Source organism: Perognathus longimembris, chromosome 3 (assembly GCF_023159225.1).
Source record: "Perognathus longimembris pacificus isolate PPM17 chromosome 3, ASM2315922v1, whole genome shotgun sequence".
In the NCBI taxonomy this organism is placed as follows: Eukaryota; Metazoa; Chordata; class Mammalia; order Rodentia; family Heteromyidae; genus Perognathus; species Perognathus longimembris.
Window position 1 is genome coordinate 107,054,272 of NC_063163.1, and position 21,089 is coordinate 107,075,360.

Consider the following 21,089-nt stretch of genomic DNA (forward strand, 5'->3'; position numbering starts at 1 on the left):
GGCTCAAATGGTAGAACACTCTCCATGAGCACGCGCGCGCACACACACACACACACACACACACACACACACACACACACACACACACACCAAAACTCAAAGTCGGTGCTCAGGCTCTGAGTTCCCCAGGACCAGAAAAAGAAAAATCTAAATCAAAGCTCCATAACGTCTCTTAGCATTCCCTGTGAAAAGACAGGCAGGCTGGCAGTGCCTGGAACAGATGCTTCCCAGATTTGTGGTCCCCCATCCAGAACTGGGGGAGAGCAGACTCCCCAGCACAGGTGGCCACCTGCTTCTGAGGAACAAGAGCTCCCTCCCTAGGGTCTGCAGACACCAACACAGCCTGGTGGGTGTCTCCCAGCCCCCTGTGCTGAGCCCTGCTGGTGGACAGCCTGAGCACCAGCTCCTAACAGGGTCCCAGAAGTCACAGGCTCCTCTCCTACAGACAGGCTGTGTCCGTAGCTGAGATGTGGGGAGGCTGTGAGAGTCTCAGGACTTCATCTGTAGTGTAGACCAGACCCAAAGCCCAGACAAGAAAGCTGGAGTCTGACTCCCTGCAGTGCTCCTGATAGGGGCTCGGGATTTGTCTGACAACCTCTAGGAAGATGACTTCTTTCTTTATTGGGGCTGAATCCTGAGGAAAACCTTGTGAGTTTTTTGGGGGGTCCTAGCCCAGAAGGTGCAAGTCAAGGTACTAGTTGACTTCTACCCCAACCTTTCTTCTGTAGAACCCCATGAGTTCTAGTCTCATGCCTGCATCTCTGTGGCTTTGTCTCTCTCTTTCCACATATCTGCATCAGCCTCTCTGTCCCTCTCTGCCTCTGTTTCCGTGGGTCTTCCAGATCTCTGTCTTCCTCTATGGTCTCTATGTTATGTGTGTCACTGTGCCGGCCTCCCAGCTCTTCTGCTCTGGTTTCTGTGTGTCTCCACGCCTCTGGGTCCTATCTCTCTGTCTCTCTCCCCTTCTGTGCTTTCAGTCTCCCCTCCCACCGCCCCACCATTTAGCACTTCAGAGCTTGACTTTTTATCACGTCAAAAAATGAGAAACAGAGCCCCATCCTGAGGCGCCCAGGGCCTGCCTGGTGACACCAGTCAGGACTTGACAGTTGATTACGCTGATGAAAGGGTGTAAATGCCACTTTCAAGTTACCAGATGCCCCAGAACCTTTACACAGAGAGATCATAAACAGACATTTCAAAGACACTTAAGCTCCTCCTGAACCAGGGCTGAGCATCCATGGTCCCTCACGCCCCATACCTTCTTCCCAGCTCTTTCTTTCTGAGGCACTTTGTTCCACCTGGAAGCTACAGTTAGACAATGAGCTCCTGCAGCTGAGGCAGCTGCCACTGGCTGTTCAATACCAAGCCTTGAATCCACAGAGAGGTCACACCCCCTCCCAGGCTGTCTGAACCAGCTCCTTCCAGCAAATAAAGGAATTTCCTGCTGACTGTCTCGGGACCTCCACTGGGGACTCCTAGGGTGGTTGCTGCTGGGAGAGACCCTGGGTGGTAGGATCACTGCCCTTCAGCCTGCCCGTCATCTGGGGAGTCTTCTGCCCCATTGTGCCTCCAGCCTGCAAGTGAATCTCTTCTCCCTGCAGATCCTCCACTTGTCAACTTGTCAGTAGAACCACAGCCGGTGCTAGAGGACAACGTCGTCACGTTCCACTGCTCTGCAAAGGCCAACCCAGCTGTCACCCAGTACAGGTGAGCCCCAATAAGGTGCAGGCACAATCTGGCCTTCCACTCCTCCCTCCCCCCCATCCCGTGCCTGTCACATGGGATGTCACATAGCCAAAGCTGTGGTTCACAAGAGGGGGCCCAAATAGCCTCCTCCTTCCCTCCTTCACTCTACCTCCCACCTGCCCTTTCCTTCTCATTTCCATCCAATTCTTTTTTAAATGTTGTGCATGCGTGCAACTCTTTTTTGGGCATGATGCACTCCTACAAATGCGTGCAGCTTCTTTCGCGCATGGGACACTTTCTTCGCATGCTCTTAACTCCTTTTGCCCATGCGTGCGCCTCTTTGTAGGCATGCGTACACCCCTGAAGGAAGAAGTTGACCACATCCTTTTTAAGTTGCTTGTTTATTCTCTACTTCCGAAAAAAACAGAGAGGTTCAGGTTAAAGGTCACACAGTCAGGAGAACCAGGGAGTCCAGGCTTGTCCCTGTTTACCTGAACAAGATCTAGAAGGCACCTGTATACTCCCCCCACCACCACCACCCTCCTAGGAACCCTGGTCCACAGCACAGATAAAGCATGGCTGTTCTTTACATCCTTGTCTCCACCTTTTGACCAAACATCTCAAAAGCAAGAACTGCAATTTAGTCACTTACAGCTCTCTGCAGGCAGCCCAGCACGTGGTATAGACTTGAAGCGCCTCACGTGCATCTGGCTGATGGAATAAAGGCAGAGCTGCTCCTCTGCGTGGCTCCCTGCTTGCACCATCATCACGCAGAGTTCCAGAAACTTAAGTGGCCCTCAGAGATGCTAGGGGATGGGGAGGCCCAAGATGTTTGCCCCTCTTCTGCATGCCAGGCAGAACTCCCCAGGGCCTTAACTCTGCCCCATCCCTTCGCACCAGTCTAAGCTTGATGGCCAGCCCAGGGTGCCACCTCTGACATTGATCTGGGTTATTAAGCTGCAGCCTCAGCAAGTTTGCTAATGGCCCAAGACTAAGAAAGCAGCCGGCCAGGAGAAGTAGAGAAAAACATACAGGCAGGGCAGCCCCAGCAGGCAGAATGAAAGGAAATGGGCCAAAGAGGCAGCATGGACTCAAGTTGGACATAAGGAAGCAGTTCCCTGCCGTGTGGATAATTAAGCAGCACTGGAACCAGAAATCCAGAAAGGACCAAGAGCTTCTCCCTTGAGGACATTCTAAAATAGGAAGAAACCCCATGCATCCTGCCTCACTTAACCCTTCCAGCACTGGAGCCAGCCAGATCAGGTGACCGGCAGAATCCCTTCCAAGCCAAGAATATCAAGCTCCTAGAAACCACGTGACCCAGGCAGGGCCAGGAAGCAGGTCTGGTTTGGCTGGGGGTCTACTACCTTTCTAGAAGTGACGAAAGATGCAGAGAGAAAAGCCCCTGTCTCTGAACTTCTACTGGGGACCTGCTAAACCCAGGCTGTTTTTCTGTCTGATCCCAGTTCTCAGCTCATAGTCTGTAAATACAAAACATAGTATGCCCAGAAAACACTTCTGATGCCCTTTTCACCTAGAGTGCCCCAGACAGACATTAGTCCCCATTCACTCTTGCAATCATTCCCCATATGGCTGTGCGACTCAAGGGCCTAGATATACTACTTCCAACTTCTGTTTCTTGCCAGGGTGGGCAGATAGCAGGACAGCTTAACTCTGCCCACAAAGCTGATATTCCCTTCCTGACTTCTGGCCCCCACAGGTTGAGCAAAGCTTGGGATATCTGATGGCTGGGCAAGGTTCAACTCCTTCCTCAAAAACACAGAGTAGCACTAGGTATCCATGGTTCATGCTTATAATCCTAGCTATTCCAGAGACCGAAATCTGAAGGATTGTGGCAAAGCTAGCCCATAAAAAAAAAAAAAAGTCTGCTGCCTCTAATTAACCAGCAATGAGGCATGACTCAAATGGTAGAGCAACAGCTGTGAGCAAGACAGTCAAGAGAGCTGGGCACTGGTGGCTCAGGCCTATAATCCTAGCTACTCAGGCAGCTGAGGCCTGAAGATCATGGTTCCCAGCCTGGGACGTAAACCTTGTGAGACTCTTATCTGCTATTATCCACCAGAAAACTGGAAGTGGCACTGTGGCTCAAAGTGGTGGAGTGCTACCCTCAAGCAAAAAAACTGAGGGACAGCATCCAAACTCTGAGTTCAAGCCCCATGACCAACAAATACACACACACACACACACACACACACACACACACACACGAAATTGAAAGAGCATGAGGCCCTGAGTTGAGTTCAAGCCCTGGTACTAACACAAAGCATACACACAGGGTAGCAATGATAACTACATGAGGCATTATGGAGCACACATTGCTACATGTAAACAACAGAGAATGTAAGGAAGAAAAGTGACAGCCAATGGAACTGCCATTATAACTTTGCTCTCATTTGAAGCTGTAGTTTGTTTTATTTTTTTTCCAAGCTAAGAAAGTTGGTGAGTAAACACACAGAGGACATGCAGGCTTCTCACATGGGCCATGTATCCTGTGGGATTCCCACAGGGAGAGTGGCTTGATTCACCTGCATGTTAGCACAGGCTTGGTTTCCCTCCAGAAATCCAAAGATTTTAGAGTAACCCTTCTGGCATCCAGGAATAAATCAAACAGTGGGATGGGCTAGGCTGTAAAAGAAGGAAGCAGAAGGGCTGGAGAGAACAAGAGAAATACATGGGCTCTATTGAGCCTCTTGCCTCCAGCCAGGCCTCCCCCAGCAATGCAAGAACTCAGGAAAATTAGCCTTAAGAAATCGATCGCATAAGGGCTGGGAATGCAGCTTAGCAGTAGAGTGCTTGCCTAGCATGCATGAAGCCCTGGGTTCGATTCCTCAGTACTACATAAACAGAAAAAGCTGAAAGTGGCGCTGTGACTCAGGTGGTAGACTGCTATCCTTGAGCAAAAGAGGTTCAGAGACAGTGCCCAGGCCTTGAGTTCAAGCCCCAAGACTGACAAAAATAAAAAATTCTATCACATAAATACATTGATTTTTTTTCACCTGACTTTGATAAGATTACAGGAATCTTTTTTTTCTTTTTTTTTTGCTTTATATATTTACATTTTTATTAGAATTCTTCAGAACTGTCAACAATTGGACAACATATTAGGAAAAAACACATGAAACACCAATATCCTTTAAACTTGCACTGCTTAGATATTTACACATAAAGTTACTGTATATATAAAAAATATTTTCAAGGGCTCATGGGCTTGATTTTGGTCCACCTTATAAGTCTGTAATGTCTGAAATTAGATGAGTCCTCTCCCATCTTACTCCCACCACCCTCATAAAGGAGCCCAAGCTGGACACAGAAGCTGTGTCCATTTAGACACACACACACACACACACACACACACACACACACACACGCGCGCGCGCGCGCGCTCGCGGACCAAAAGCCCCCAGGCCAATAGAACAGGCCCAACCACCGTGCAAAGGGCTCTGGGCTCTTTGCTCGTAGGGTCTACCTGCAGAGCACGGGGTGAGGAGCCAACATTGTCAATGTACAGCACAAAGCTGCTTGACATGCTGCCCCGACGGCTGTGACTGTGGGGCCTCCCGATTCTGTGATATAAATAATTAATCCTCTTACATTTGTTCAGAGCAAATTAGACATTGATTGGGAAGGGGTGAAGCTGACTGGGTTTGCAGAGAGCCTGGGAGAGGTGGTGGAGACCGGAGTAGGAGGCTGGGTCACAGAGAAGCAGGGGGAAGAGATGGGCCAGGGGCCGGAGCACCCTTCGTTCCAGACCTCTGTTCTCTGGCCCCCGTTGGCATGCAGTGGTCTGAATCTTTGTGCTTCTGGAAGGGACCCTCAGGGGGCTCTTTGAGGTGGGAAAGAAGCAAAGGGAAGACACAGTGGCAGAGCAAAAGGTAAGCAAAAAGGGCTGACGCACGGGGTCAAGCAGTCGAGCACTGCCTAGCAACCACAAACAAGGTCCTGAGTTCAAACCCCAGTACTACAAAAACAAGATAGGAATATTCGACGGCTTTCCAGACATCAAAGGCCTCTCCGCCAAAGGCCCTAGCCTGGGACTCCTGAGGGCCCAGCTCCCACAGTCAGCTCCTGCTGGTGACCTTGAGAGGTGACATCGTCCGCCTTCAGTGGAAACTCAGGCCACGGAAAAAGCCAGTTCCGACGGCACAGCCCCACAGAACCTGGAAAGCTGCCCCTCCCGCAGCCTGCGGGGCCCTTCTGTCTCGTTCTTCTCTGGCTCCTTCAGGCAAGAGGAGAGGCCATCTGGCCTGAAAGGAAGGGTAGCTAAACCCTGGAGCTCTGGGTTCAAGGCCATCTGTACCCCCAGCAGTTTTCATGCCCCTGGCTCCATAAATAGCCAGGATGGGAGGCCTGGCCTCCTCCAGGCCCGTGGGCTCCCCACCTGGTCCACCACCCTCACTTTAGCAGGGTGGAGGGAACAGGCGCTGGGCATGGATCCCCAACTGTGTGTCTGGAACTGAATTAATCCACCTCGGGCAGGGGTCGAGCCTGGCTAATAAGTCGGGTCATTAAATTAAAGTTAGGAATGGAAATGATTTATGAATAACTCATAATGGTTTGTTGGGAAGCTCCTTAAACTCTCGGGGAGCTATGCTTTGCTCTGTTGTTAAACTATCATTGTTATTATTAATCGTGTTCTTAATAATTACTCGAGATTAATAACCACACGGTGCCAGCCTAGGTGCTCCATGGAATGGATGCAGACAAGTGGCCAGAGTCTCTCTCTCTTCCCCCACCCCTTTGGCTAGATAAGACAAGAGACAAGAGAGGGAGAGAAGGAGGGAGGGACGGAGGGAGGGAGGGAGGGAGGGATGACAGGAGGGGAGAAGAAGGAGAAAAAGGAAGCTTCCTCAGGGCCAGGAAAGATCAGGAACTTCGGAAAGAAGGAGAAGCAGGGAGCCTAGGTTACCAGAATGCCAGTGCCAGAGGCCACACCGCCTCTCCCCCTCCCTCCAACAGCCTGGAGACACAGGAGGAAGAGCCTCATGAGAAGCTCTGTGATTTCCAAGGGTGACTACTGTCTCTGTGGAGATCTGAAAAGAAAACACGCATATGCATGTGTACACATGCAGCCATACATGCAAACCCTCACATTCACACATACCTGCACATATGTGCACACATGCATGTAAATACATATGTGTCCATGTGCATGCCCTTGTCCTTGGCACACAAACATCCATGTGTACACATTTACCTACATGCATTTGTGTAGTCTCACTCATACTCTCTCTATACACACACACACACACGCACACACACACGCACACACACACACACACATAAAATGATCACCATCCCTAAGGTCAAGACTAAGCCATGCCTGAGACTTTTTCAGTGTGTCTCCTTCAGTATGACACTTCCCACTCCCCTCCCCACACCACCCCAAGCCAAAGGGGCTGCAGCCTGGAAAGATCCAAGCCAGGATGCTTGGAGGGCAGAGTATGGGGAGAAGTAAAAGCAAGTGCCATATCTTCAGGAGATGGAAGGACCTGCAGGGCCAAAAGTGGAGCAAGCGGTGGAGCAGAGAACCGAGAGACCTGGCTACGTGGGCAGAAGGGAGGGTGAGAAGCTTCACCTTCTCCCATCTTCTCACCTTGTCTGGATTCCTGGATCCTCCTATCTCAGCCCTCTCCTCTCCTTCTGCTGTCTTCCTCTGTCTCCGTACAGACGTGGCTTGCCCACATGCATAGACAATGGATGCACACACCCTTAGACCTCCTTTTCCATCACAGCCCAGGACAGAATCCACAGTCAAGCTTAGAGGAGGACAGCCAGACTGACTGGTAACTGATTGACTGACTGATTGACCACATGACTCTTATCCAGCTATCTAGATGGGCTGACCATCCTTCCAGACTCACGCACTTGTCCAACCGCCACTATTTGCCTGATGGCTGTGGCCTAAAGCCCACCTCCTCCATGACCTCCTGGGGGCCTGCAAGACTCTCCGGCTCTCCCTGAGTTTGAGAATCCAGGCCTTGTTTTCCTGTACCCAGGAGGAGATGGCCTTGCTTTTGTCATTCAAAGATAGCTTTGTCATCCAAGGGTGCCCCTGAACCTCTGGCTTCTGTTGTAGGTGGGCCAAACGGGGCCACATCATCAAGGAGGCATCTGGGGAGATGTACAGGACCACGGTGGACTACACGTACTTCTCGGAGCCGGTGTCCTGCGAGGTCACCAATGCCCTGGGCAGCACCAACCTCAGCCGCACGGTGGACGTCTACTGTGAGTGCAGAGATTTGGGGGTGTCTGAGTGAGCAGGCCTGGGGTGGTCTCTGGCTGGGGAAACAGGCTGGATTCATTGTATACAATATAACCACCCCACCACACAAGTGTGCAAGGCTTTTTTTCAAACACTTTCTAGCATGTGTGAAAGGGTTTTTTGCTTGGTTTGGTTCGGTAGGTTGTAGGGCTTGAACTCAGCCCAGGTACTGAGCTTTTTCACGCAAGGCTAGTGCTCTAACACTTGGAGCCACAGCACCACTTCTGGTTTTCTGGTGGTTAATTGGGGAGAAGAGTCTCACGGACTTTCCTGCCCAGGTTGGCTTTGAACCGTGATCCTCAGATCTCAGCATCCTGAGTAGCTAGGATGACAGGTATGAGCCACCAGCACCTGACCAACAGGTTTATTTTGATCTTCAGAATGAACCTGGGTTTAGCTCAGCTTGATCTAACAAATTAATATAGACTGAGTAGCTTCACCAGTAGAAATCAGAGACCCAAGGCAGTTGTTTCTGGTGAGGACTCCCTGGTTTGTAGAAAGCCGTTTTCTCACTTGAGGTCCTCAGATACAGAGAAAGGAAGACACCAGCATTAATCACGCAAGGGCACAAATCAGTGCTGAAAGGCCCCCCCCCTCATGACCTAATCCCCTCCCAGAGGCCCTGCCTCCTAATTGTAACCACCATGTTGGCAGTAAGAGTTTCAGCATATAAATCTGAAGAGCGGACGGGGAAGGACATAAACATACAGCCCATAATCAGTAGACAAGGTTATTCTTGTTATTTAGATGAGGAGATGGAGACCCAAAGTCCAATAGTGAGTAAGTAGCAGGATGAAAGCTAAAGTCAGACGATGAGTGAATTCATCACCCGTCACGTTGTCCCATGGAGGGGAACTCATGGCCACCCCTACCTCCTCACTGGCCACCTGGCAGGGACCGCACACAGATCAGCCCACAGCCAAGGACTAGCTGGTTGAATGGGCTCAAAAAATCGTCACTGGGGGGCTGGGAATGTGGCCTAGTGGGAGCGTATATATGAAGCCCTGGGTTCCATTCCTCAGCACTACATAAACAGAAAACCGGAAGTGGCATTGTGGCTCAAGTGCTAGCCTTGAGCAAAAAGAAGCCAGGGACAGGGCTCAGGACCTGAGTTCAAGCCCCAGGACTGGCAAAATAATCATAATCATAATCATAATCTCTCACGGAGAGCCTTCTTCCCAACTCAGCCCCGACATCCTCAGCAAAAGGATGCTGTTGCTCTTCTTTCACCTCAAGGTGTGAAAGCCCAGTCTCCTGACCCCAGATTCAGGGTACTTCTGCCTGAAATAAGTGGGCTCCAAGGCCCACCTGGTCAACTGTCTGCCCACTGCCAGCCACTCCATGGACTATGGCTTGGTCATGGAGAAGAGCCTTCACGATGCTCTTCCACACCTAGAAGAGATATACGAAAGGAGGGAAGGGTGGCCGCCTTTGGTGGGGCTGAGAAGAAGAGTGGGAGGGACTGGAATAGGGCTAGCCTGGGAATCTGGAGCAAGACACACACCATGGGTGGGCCTGGGCTGTCATTGTCCTGCCTCCGCTATGGGTATTTCAGAGCCCACTGGGGAGGCACCTGGGAGCAGAGCCTGCCGATGCCAGGCTGTGGTCCCAAGGTTCAAGATTCTAGCGTCTCTGCCCCCCACACTAGATTGGGGGTTTCCTCAACTTCCTGAAAAGGGATAGATCAAAGGTAAATCCAGTTGGACATTAGACCCCAGCGCCTTTCCTCTGGGAAAGCTCCTCTATGGATCAAAGAGAGTTTGGGGGAGACAGGTCTCCCCACTTGCTTCACTAGATCACTCCCAGACCCCAGACCCAGCTAGGCCAAGGCCCAAATGTAAGGAAATGGATTGAAACAGGCTGAGGTGATCCACGCGCCCTGCTTTCGACTTCCTCCTGGTGGGGCAGCCTGGTGGGTCCCCAGCATCTCCCCCTTCCTTCCCATCGCAGTCGGCCCTCGCATGACCACGGAGCCCCAGTCTCTGCTCGTGGACCTGGGCTCCGATGCCGTCTTCAGCTGCGCCTGGATTGGCAACCCATCCCTGACCATAGTGTGGATGAAGCGGGGCTCCGGTGTGGTGAGTCCAGGGCTCAGACCCAGGGGGCCTTTGGCAGGAGTGGGCGGGGGGGGGGGGTGTCACACAAAGGGAAAAGGACCCCGGAAAGAGGAGAGAAACTCAGGTACCACCCATACGCTTCTCACCCAAGCACACTGGGCCTTTGTAAGAAAAGCAAATGGCCACCGTTCTGGGGTGAGGGGAAATCATTAAGAGAGCTTTCCTTCCTTTCTTCTTTCCTTCGTTCCTTCCTTCCTCCTTCCTCCCTTCCTCCCTCCTTCCTTCTTTCTTGCTTTCACATGTGTGTATGTGCCCACGTGTGCACCAGTACTGGGGCTTGAACTTAGTACCTCAAGCTCTCCCTTAGCTTTTTCACTCAAAGTTGGTGCTCTGTCCCTTGAGCCACACCTCTATGTCTGACCTTGTGCTGGTTAACTGGAGATAAGTCCCATAGGCTTTCCTGCCTAGGATGGCCATGGACCTGTCCACTGTGCTTTGTGTCTGACCCTCCCTAATTCCCCTAGGTCCTGAGCAATGAAAAGACCCTGACTCTTAAATCTGTCCGCCAAGAGGATGCTGGGAAGTACGTGTGCCGAGCTGTGGTGCCCAGGGTGGGAGCCGGGGAGCGAGAGGTCACCCTGACCGTCAATGGTAAGACCCCCACACACCCTGGGATGGGTAAGGTGAGGGATGGGGACAAGACTTATCTGGGTACTAGGCATTACCCCAAAGGAGTCATGTCACTGGCTCTAGGCCTTGCTACCACTAACAGCAATAAGTCTTCATCAGAACAAAGGCTGGGGAAGAAGGGATCCGGTTGTTTTCTGGGAACTTCCTTCTATTTCCTCCCCTTTCAAGAGATCTCAGGCGTGGTAAATGCCTGAGGGGGTCAGAGGTCAGAGGGCAACCATAGGCCCTGTCTGACTTGGATGCCCTGGCCCTGACTGTGGTCAGGGAGAAGTTAGGGGTGCATCTCCCTCTGCCCATGAGCAACCCCTTCCTGTAACATGAGAGCTGCTCCTTGGGGACACCCGTCACCATGCCCAGAGACCAGGGGCCCCTTGAGGGCAGGAAGCCCATCTTTTCAGGCCCCTAGAGAGGGGCCCTGGCTGAGTTCTGGAGATTCTCACCATCAGCTTCATCTCAACCCAGCAAGCTCATCTTCTCCCCTGTTAGGCTAGAAAACTCAGCGCTAGCTTGCTGCCCTCCCCCAGCAGCGCCCCCCCTCCACCAATGTCCCCAGTAGCCAACTCCTGTCCTCCGTGTTCCTTATCTTTCTCTCCCCATCAGTGCCCCAGGGGGAGGGGAGGGAGACCCCAGAACCTTCACAAGATCACCTGTAGGTGCTGATCCCTGGCTCCGGAGCCCTCCGCCTTTTCCTGTGTGTCCCCAGGACGCCACCAATAAATTGGTACTGCAGGGCTAAAAATAACAGCATCAGATCGCGCCTCTCTATATCCATGGCAACAGGCTGTGTAGCCTTTTTCTGCCGAGACGCCGTGTCTGACACTTGGCTCAGCGCGCCAGGCCACAGAGAAATCAGCCAGCCCCCCCACTGGCCATGCTGGGGAGGGCTCGGGGCCCGGGGGCGGGGAGAGGGGGGGCAGAGCGCCGGGGAGTGGGCCATCCACGCCTGCTGCCCCCCCCCCACCTGCACGCTGGTACCCTTAGACTCACAAGTTCCCTCCAGGGTCCCCAAGCCTGAAGTAGTCAAGGGAGAATCCTTGTTTTTAGAGAGAGGGGTAGATAAGGAAAGGCTGACATTTTGCTGTCACTCTAAGGCATTTCCCAACAGAGATTTCTAGAGGAGAGGACCCCACCCACCCTGCTGGGGGCGGGGTGGGCAGGGAATGCATACCTAGAAGGGACTTTTCTCTTGGATCTAGCTCAGTAGCCTGAGTTAAAGCATCCACCCAGGATTTACTTACTCCCTCCTTAAACAGGCACTCTGCCCTCTGAGCCACACCCCAGCCCTACTGGGCTTTCATTGCTGTTCGTTTTGTTTTGGATAGTTTTTGTTTGGGGCTAGCATCAAACCAAGATCCTGCCATCTACACCTCCTGCATAGCTGAGATTATAAATATGAATCACCACACCCAGCTTCTGTGTTGAAAAAGAGATCTGGCTAACTTTTTGCCTGGACTGGCCTTCAACTTCAGACCCCAGATGTTGGGATTTACAGATGTGAGCTACTGTGCCAGGCCTGATCTTTTCATCTCTTCAGCCTGCTACTTACCCCCCAGTGCCAGGCAGAGAAAAGCTGAAAGGATTGGAGTGCAGGGAGGCCTGGGAGGGGGTAGATGAAGCCACCCAGGGAACCATCCGTGCCTACCCAGGGAGAACAGCTGGACTGGGTGGCAAGGCCCAAGCACTGAGGCCTGGGTGTCCAGTGAATCCTCCCATTCTCTTTAGGCATCAATTACAACCTTGGTAACTGAGCCGGCTCACTCCAGGGAATCCGATGGAAGGGGACTATGAAAGACACTGGTTGATTGACTTCCCTAAGCCCATTTGCCTTTGCCTGGCCTTTTGTTTCTTTTTAAGAAGCCCATGAATGCATGTGTTTGCTGATCGCTTTTAGAATCCTATAAACCCCTGGAGGGAGTTCCTAAATCCTAGAGAGAAAGTACAAGACTTTATAGAGAATGATCACTTTTTTGCAGCAAAATCAAACAGGGAGTCCTCAGAGTTTGCAGGCAAAGGCTGCCTAGGGCGGAGGGATTTAAGCTAGAGAGGCAGGGCTCAGCCCTTTCTTTTTTCTTTCTCTCTTCCTTTCTTTTTTTTTCGGGGGGGGTGGGGCAGTTATGGGACTTGAACTCAGAGCTTTGGCACTGTCCCTGAGCTTTTTCTGTTAAAGGCTAACCCTCTATCACTTTGAGACCCAGCACCACTTATGGTTTTTCTGGTGGTTTCTTTTGGAGATAAAAGTCTTTCCTAGGGGCTGGGGATATGGCCTAGTGGCTAGAGTGCTTGCCTTGTATACATGAGGCTCTAGGTTCGATTCCCCAGCACCACATATACAGAAAATGGCCAGAAGTGGCGCTGTGGCTCAAGTGGCAGAGTGCTAGCCTTGAGCAAGAAGAAGCCAGGGACAGTGCTCAGGCCCTGAGTCCAAGCCCCAGGACTGGCCAAAAAAAAAAAAAAAAAAAGTCTTTCCTGCCCAGGCTGACTTTGAACTGCTATCCTCAGACCTATGCCTCCAGCGTAGCTAGGATTACAGGCCTGAGCCACCTGTGCCCCAGCATGCAGCTCATTCTGAAAGCCACTTGAGGGTGGAGCCTTTATGTGGAAGAGATACTTCCCCCCATGCCCTACACCCCCCCCAAACTCCACCCCACCTCCCCCACCCCTGTCAGCTGCACCCAGCCCTGAGCCAACCCTTTGCATTCTCAACTTGAGAGAAGCCATCCAAGTATCTTCAGATACCTTTTTTTCCCCTGGGCTGATACCTACTCATAGAAATGCAAATCTGTTTTAATTAAGGTGGCTAATAAACAGCAATTATGTTTGCAGCAATTTTTGTTTTGTTCCCCAGCATAATGTTGCCTTCCCCAGCCCCCCACCCTCCTAGCAGAACTGCTGCACTTAGCTGTCCTTCCTCCAGTTCCACCATCAGTCTCAGCCATCACCCCAGGAACTGGGAACAAAGCCCCAGAGCCCCCCTCTCTCTCTCTTAGAGCCCATCCCAGCCAGGAAGTCAGCTTTTCACTAGTTGCTACCTTTGTTAGTTAGTTGTTACCTTTCACCGTTAGGTGAGCATCACAGAGGGAAGACTCAGGTTAGATGACAGGCAGGACTGGCCAGGAAGAGCAATAGATCAAGTTTGAATCTAGGTGGAGGGCCATGGCTGTCTGAAGTAGTAAAATCACACACACACACACACACACACACACACACACACACACACACACACACACACACACACACACTGGACAGAGTGGAATAATATCGGGGTCCGCTTTGGAGCTTTGGTCTTACCTGGGCCATTTAGGTTTCTTTGGGGAGGGGTGTGGCAACAAGATAATGAACTATAGGCTTTGAGGCATAGGCCTAGGTCTAGAGTGTGCAAACCCACCCTTGGTGGAGGGAGAAAACCGTTTTCTTCCCCTCCTCCCTCCCTGGCCTGGTGAAGGGTTCCCATTTGTTAGGCAAGCTCGCCCCCTACTGGAGAGCTGAGAAATGGCTGGAACTCTTCACAGAGGGCCTAGGTGGGGGAGACGTTCCTCCTGCACCATCTTCCTTCGCCCTGGCACCTGCCTCCCGCCCCCCCCCCCCCGCCCCCGCTCCCTCACCAAGCTCACCACCGCCTCCTGAGCGCATTCCCTGCTCACTGGGCAGAATTATTCCCTCCTCTGAAGTCAGTTAGCACTTTATCTACACGACTCCCGTGGTAGGCTCCCGCTCAGCACGGTTTATTACAGTTATTTATGTCATCTGGGGATTCTGACTCCGAAGCATTCGCTCATGATCCCTGGAGAGGTTTGAGATTGAATGTCTAATTTATCTTCACGACCTCTACCTTGTAGATCCGAAGCCTTCGGTAAATATTTACTGAAAAGAGTGGGTTCATAAATACACTTCCAAACCCCTCAAAGAAGTGGGAGGCCAGCTGAGGCCCTGCCCTTCACTGGATCCCTAATATGATGTTGTCTCCCCTCCCCCTCCCCCCTCACCACCACAGGACCTCCTATCATCTCCAGCACCCAGACTCAGCACGCCCTCCATGGCGAGAAAGGCCAGATCAAGTGCTTCATCCGGAGTACACCACCGCCCGACCGCATTGTAAGTGCTTCGCGAGACCCCACCCCATCCACCAAGGGGTCACCTCTGCCATTAGCCAAGCAGCCAGCCTCCCTTCCCTCCGGGGGGGGGGAGAGGAGGGGAGAAATTATACCCAGCCTCATCTCTCACAAACACATCCCTAAGACAAAATAAGAAGACAGCCTCCTTTCTGAGAAGAGGCCAGCCCCAGGAAGTATCCACCATCCAGCTGACCATGGCGGTCCTGAGAGGTTCTAACCTAATTCTAATTCCCTGGGCAATGAGGAAAGGGAGGGTAGCAGAAGAAGAAGGGGGGAAAAATCCCTTTCCTTTCCCTGGTCCACGGCCAGGGTGGTGAAACTGTGACACAAGTGGAATTGATGATGGGCACCCCCTTTCTGCACCTCCCACAGTTCTACTTTGGAGGTCTCTTCTGCACATCTTTGCACAAACACTCCCCGCTGAAGCATCCAGGACCTTCTGCTTTCCTTTCTTCAGGGCAGCCAAGACACCCTGATCATTCACCCGCACCTCCTCTGACCCCCAAATGTTTCCCTTTTGTTTTGTTTTTTTTTTTCCTTCTAGTAGTTCTGAACATGCTAGTCAGGAACTCTACCACTTCAACACTTTTTGCTTCCCTTTGGGTTTGGGCTTTGTTTTCAGATAAAGTTTCACACTTTGGCACAAGTGAGCCTCAGACTAGGATCCTCCGACCTCCACTTCCCGATTAGCTGGGATAACAGGCATATGCTGTCCTTCCTGGCTAGTGTTTTTGTTTGTGTGTTTATTTGTTGAGATAAGCCCTTCATTGGTTTTCTGCTTTACCTGGCTTTGGACCTCCATCCACGCGTCTCCACCTCCTCCTGCGTAGCTGGGATTGTACGTGTGAGTCACCATGCCCCAGCCACGTTCACATTTTTTGTTGTTTTGTGGTGCTGTGGCAGGCTCTCTACCACATGAGCCACATCCCCAGCCATTTTGTTGCTTCTGTTATTTTTCACGTGGTCTCCAGACCTTGATCCTCCTCACTATCCTCCTGAGTAGCTCAGAACACTGGGCGTGCATGCCTCCACACTTCTGGGTTGAGATGAGGGTCTCGCTAATGTTTTGTTCTTGAGTCTCTATCCCCTCCATCTCTGCCTTTTGAGTAGCTGGGAGTATTGGTGTAAGCCACCATATTCTGCCAGTGTTTACCTTTTTAAAAAGGAGGATCCATTGGCACAGGTGGTGGCTCACGCCTGTTATCCTAACTACTCAGGAGGCTGAGATCTGAGGACCACAGTTTAAAACCATGGGGACAGGAAAGTCCATGCGACTCATCTCCAATTAGACCAGAAAACCAGAAGTGGACTTGTGGCTCAAAGTAGTAGAGCGCTAGTCTTGAGCTGAAGAGCTCAAGCCCTGAGTTCAAGCCCCACAACTGCCAAGAAAAATAAAGGGAGGATCTTACATCCTACATCCTAAAATATCTGAACTGGCAAAAACTCAGGCATGAAAACAAAGAAAAGTTAACATTTGGTAGCACTACTGGGGGAAAGATGTTAGCCAGGCACCAGGGCTATTGGGAAGGCAGAGTAGGTCCAGGTGCTGAACAGGAGCCTACCTAAGCCAAAGACCCTGAGCAGTTCAGACAGAAACCGATCTGTTGGTAACCTCGGATGTGCTTAGAATATTATTGCTGTTTACGCAATTTTATATGCCTTTTCTCGGGCATCTGGTTCATTCACCACCTGAAAGATTCACAGAAACACTGTAGAATTCATACGTGCAGCTAATACCTATGCCTCTCCACTCATTTTGCTTGTTGCTTGTTAAAAGAAAAAAAGCACAGGGGCTGGGGATATGGCCTAGTGGCAAGAGAGCTTACCTCCCATACATGAAGCCCTAGGTTCGATTCCCCAGCACCACATATACAGAAAACGGCCAGAAGCGGCACTGTGGCTCAAGTGCCAGAGTGCTAGCCTTGAGCTGGAAGAAGCCAGGGACAGTGCTCAGGCCCTGAGTCCAAGGCCCCAGACTGGCCAAAAAAAAAAAAGAAGAAAAGCACAATTGTCCATTGTAAAATAGCCCATTCAGCTGTTTTTCTTCTTTTTATGTATGTATGTATGTATGTATGTATGTATGTATGTATGTATGTATGTATGTATTTTTGGTGCCAGAATTTGAAGCTTGAACTCAGGGTTTAGAGACTGTTCCTTGGCTCTTCCCCTACCCCACCCCCATTTAAGACTGGTGCTCTGCCACTTGAGCCACAGTTCTCTCTCTAGATTTTCAGTGGTTAATTGGAGATAAGAGTCTCTTGGCCTTTCCTGCCCCGGCTGGCTTCACACTTTGATCTGCAGATCTCAGCCTCCTACATAGCAAGGATTACAGGCGTGAGCCACTGGCACCGGGCTCATTGAATCCTTCTTGAAAGATCCTCACACGGTCTTTCTCTTTGTGGTTGTCCATATCTGGCTACTGATTCTCAATGGGAGTCATTTTGTCCCTTGGGGAGCATCCAGCAGAGTCGTGATGCTTGACATATCATCAGTAAAAATGAGAGACACCAAGATCCCCTGCAGCGCCCCCCTGGGGTACCCCACAGTCAGGATGGGACTGGCCCCTAGCATGACAAGCCCCCGCCCCTCTTGTTGGTGCCTCTGGGCCTGGCATCATTCCCGAGAGCACAGAGCAGAGGTGCGCCCAGGGCAGCAGACATGAGATGCTTGCAAAACAACTCTGCCCGAAATTCGCTGTCACCCCTGCAAACGAAGATAGATGATGATGGCCACACACACACCTCTCAACACACTCTTGTAAACACAGGACCAGCCACCGGGGAGCACGTGAGGGCCCGGGCGGCCACGCAAGCGCTAGGCTGCAACGGCCAGGGCTCCCTCCTTTCCCCGTGCAGGGCCCCCTCTGCCAAGAGACCGCTCCTAGGTGGCCCCCACCTGTGTGCGTCCATGAGACACGGCCTTGTGTGCTGTGTGCGTGTGTGCGGTGGGTGGGTGCGTGTGATGTACACACATGTGTACGCGTGTGCTTGTGTGGGGTCTAGGTTGTGGGCTGTGTCCATGATGCTGCTTCTGTCTGCGTGTACATGTGTGCATTGTTGGTGGGTATGAGGATATGTTATGTTGTATGTATGTTGTGATGTGTGCTTGTGATATACACCATACTGCACAATGGGGGGGGGTATGTGTGTGTGTACTACACTGTAGAGACATGTTGCATGCATATGTGCTTATATGCAGGTCTGTAGTATGCATACGTGTGGTATGATGTGCATTTTATACACTTATGATATACTGCAGATGTTGTAACATGGCAGGTTCATGCCAGGAGAACACATGTGTTTGTGATAGGCATGCATGTAGTCATTCATGTGTGCTTACATGTGTCATGAGGAAGTATGTGTGTGATGTATATGTGCGAGTTGTGTCATATGTGTATATTTGTATTTGCAGTGTGTATTGTACATGTTCCTTCACATACACATGTTTGTGCGTTATGGTAGTCATACGTGCTGTGTGGTGTGGTTCATGTTTACATGGGAGGTACTTATGGTACGTGTAGGTGTATGTGTATGTACCATGTGTTGTGTGTGTTTCTGTGTGTCCTGTGTTGTGTATGTTCTGCATGCACACGGTATATGTAGCGTGCATATGTGGGATCACGTCTGCAGGGCTTGACACATTGTGACGTGCATACATTGTGGTCATGTGTGTTTGTGTGGGCTGTATTCACATATCCAGTGCATGTGTTGTAGTATGTGATGCTGTGGTGTGTGTGTGTGTGTGTGTGTGTGTGTGTGTGTGTGTGTATACGCGCGCGCACACGCACGCACGGACATCCATGCAGGTGTCCCTGTGTCACCATTGGTTGCATGTGACAGTGAACTTGAACCTGAGCCTGGCTGTGTGTGAGTATCAGGGACACAGCGCTGCTGGTGCAGATGGCCCTGACGGGGATCCCCCCCCCCTCACCCTGCCTGCCCCCTGCTGGCAGGCCTGGTCCTGGAAGGAGAATGTGCTGGAATCGGGGACCTCGGGGCGCTACACGGTGGAGACGGTGAGCACCGAGGAAGGAGTCATCTCCACCCTGACCATCAGCAACATCGTGCGGGCCGACTTCCAGACCATATACAACTGCACCGCCTGGAACAGCTTCGGCTCCGACACAGAGATCATCCGGCTTAAGGAGCAAGGTGAGGCGGAGCAAAGAGGGCGCCATCAGGGTGGGGCCGGGTCCAACAAGGAGTCTTAGCACCAGGCAGCCTCTGGCTCCCTCTAGGTGAGGAACGACGCTGCCCTCCACCACAAAACGAGAAGGGAACACAACCACTCCGAGGGTGGTGGTCTCAAGAAGGCGACCTCATGCTGAGCTGCGCAGCTGGCTGTGTGTGACAAGCCATAACCTGCTTCCGAGGGCCCCCTGCCCTTTTCTGGGCTCTGGTCTTAGGCCTGAGCCACCTCAGGCAGTGCTGCTGCTGGGGACAGCACAAGGATACAGGGGCCGAAAACTTGCAAGTCCGTCTATTCATCCACAAGTCCCATAGACAACCTAAGACCAGGCTCAGTGGCAGCACGTTGCTGTCCTGGTGATCCCAGCTTAGGAGACTGGGCTCAGATCCATCCCCAGTCCCCCTGGAGACACCGAGACCCTAAGCTAGAAAGGAGATCCCAGCTCAGGGCCAGGCAGGTGGTCCCAAGCGCCAGTGGATCACCCGGTGATCACACCGTAAATCAAACCTCTCAGGTCTCCTGACACCCCTTCCCTCCTAGGTGCTGCTTTGCATAACGCTTTGCACATAATTTGCATAATATCATCCACACCTCATCCAAACCCTCCTGGATCCCCTGTTGCCTACCCTCCTGTCTTCCCATGGTGCCCCCCTCCCGTGCCCCTACCCTTGGTGTTCTCACCCACCCCCATGAAACCCTCTGGGGCTTCACTTCTCTCTCTCCCTCTCCTCCCCCTCCTCCTCTGGAATCTCCAAGTCAGTTGGGTGAGCCTGGATCTGTGGGGGTGCTCCCAGAGACATGAAGGAGGAGGGAACCCCCTCTCATTCAGCCCCCTCCGGTTGGCCGATCCCCCTGTCCCACCCCACCCTGGCCAGCCAGGCCCTGGCTGTAGACGCTTGCTTTATTTCCAAACAGGTTCGGAAATGAAGTCGGGAGCCGGGCTGGAAGCAGGTATGGAAGGAGACAAAGAGATCTGCCCTGGGAAGGTGTGGGGGGGAGGGAACTCTTGGCTAGCGGGGGAGGGGGCCCACGAGGGGGCAGGGAGGCTGCTAATGACTCTTTCCTCCCCCTCACGGAGGGCTTAGTGCAGTCAGCGCTCTGGGAGAGGACCTCCCAGCCAGCTGGGGTCCTGGAACACCCCCCCACACACAGACCTGTCCTAGCTGGAGTCCTGGAACCCCCCCACAGACCTGTCTCCTGTCGCTACCAACCTCGGGTGTGGGGCTTCTTCCTCCCCAGACCCCTGCTCTTACTCCTCCATGTCCTCGTTGCTTATCTTTAGAAGCCCAAGCTCCTGAGCCCACCCTGGTCTCCCTCAGCATCCTTCTGTGCTCCATCACCTGCATCTCGGGGAGCAATGCCAGCTTCCTGGCCCCTGCTGTGGCCTGCTCCATCAGTGCCTGCTTGCTCACTGCCCCTCCCTCTGCCTGTGTCCCCTGTGAAGTGTCATCTCACCTCCAGCCTGAGTCTACTGGGTCTCCTCCACCCCAGTCCCAAGCACCCACAGCAACAACGTGGTCACCAATGCTGACCCTGGGCTGGGGGACTCTGTCAAGGATCCTGGACCTTCGATTGTCCCACCCCCAGCCCCCAAGCAGAAAACCAGAAGAGAGAAGCAGGACAGCAAATCAGACTCCTTGGGTGACGGAGGCTACACTAAAGACTTGGGGGGACCGCTGTCCTAATTCTCTTTCTCCTGCTAGCCCTGGCCCATGTTATACCCTTTAGGGAGCTCCACATGAGGCCTGTGTCCCTGTCCCTCCCTCCCTCCCAGATGCCACTCTGAGATGCCACTCAGAGCATGGCCACAGGGCCCAAGCAACCCACTGAGGCTGTGACCACCCTCCTGCTACGTTCCTGCAGGGCAGAACGGTGACTCCTTCCGGTCTCCACTTGATGTGGGGCTGTCACACATCCTTGGGGAGCACCCTCACAGCTCCCTCCCTTGCTGGCAGTGACACCTTACATCTAGTCCCCCCTCCCTCCTGCACCACTGCCCACCCATTGGGGGACTGTCCTCCAGCCAAGATGGCTCCTCAAGGAAATGCAGACTCCCAGGCCAGCAGCTAGAAG

General features: G+C 52.3%; 1 protein-coding gene across 2 annotated transcripts in view; it reads left to right on the plus strand.

Moving 5' to 3' along the window:
- Positions 1 to 21,089, plus strand: part of Kirrel3 (kirre like nephrin family adhesion molecule 3) — a 555,543-nt gene that overhangs the window by 524,020 nt on the left and 10,434 nt on the right. The window contains exons 7-13 of one of the 2 annotated variants that reach the window (XM_048343661.1): positions 1,602 to 1,707; positions 7,784 to 7,932; positions 9,920 to 10,047; positions 10,551 to 10,677; positions 14,708 to 14,808; positions 18,781 to 18,979; positions 19,932 to 19,967. In XM_048343661.1, the coding sequence (XP_048199618.1) occupies positions 1,602 to 1,707; positions 7,784 to 7,932; positions 9,920 to 10,047; positions 10,551 to 10,677; positions 14,708 to 14,808; positions 18,781 to 18,979; positions 19,932 to 19,967 (846 nt within the window). The remainder of the gene's footprint in view (positions 1 to 1,601; positions 1,708 to 7,783; positions 7,933 to 9,919; positions 10,048 to 10,550; positions 10,678 to 14,707; positions 14,809 to 18,780; positions 18,980 to 19,931; positions 19,968 to 21,089) is intronic. The other variant, XM_048343662.1, reaches the window with a different exon arrangement.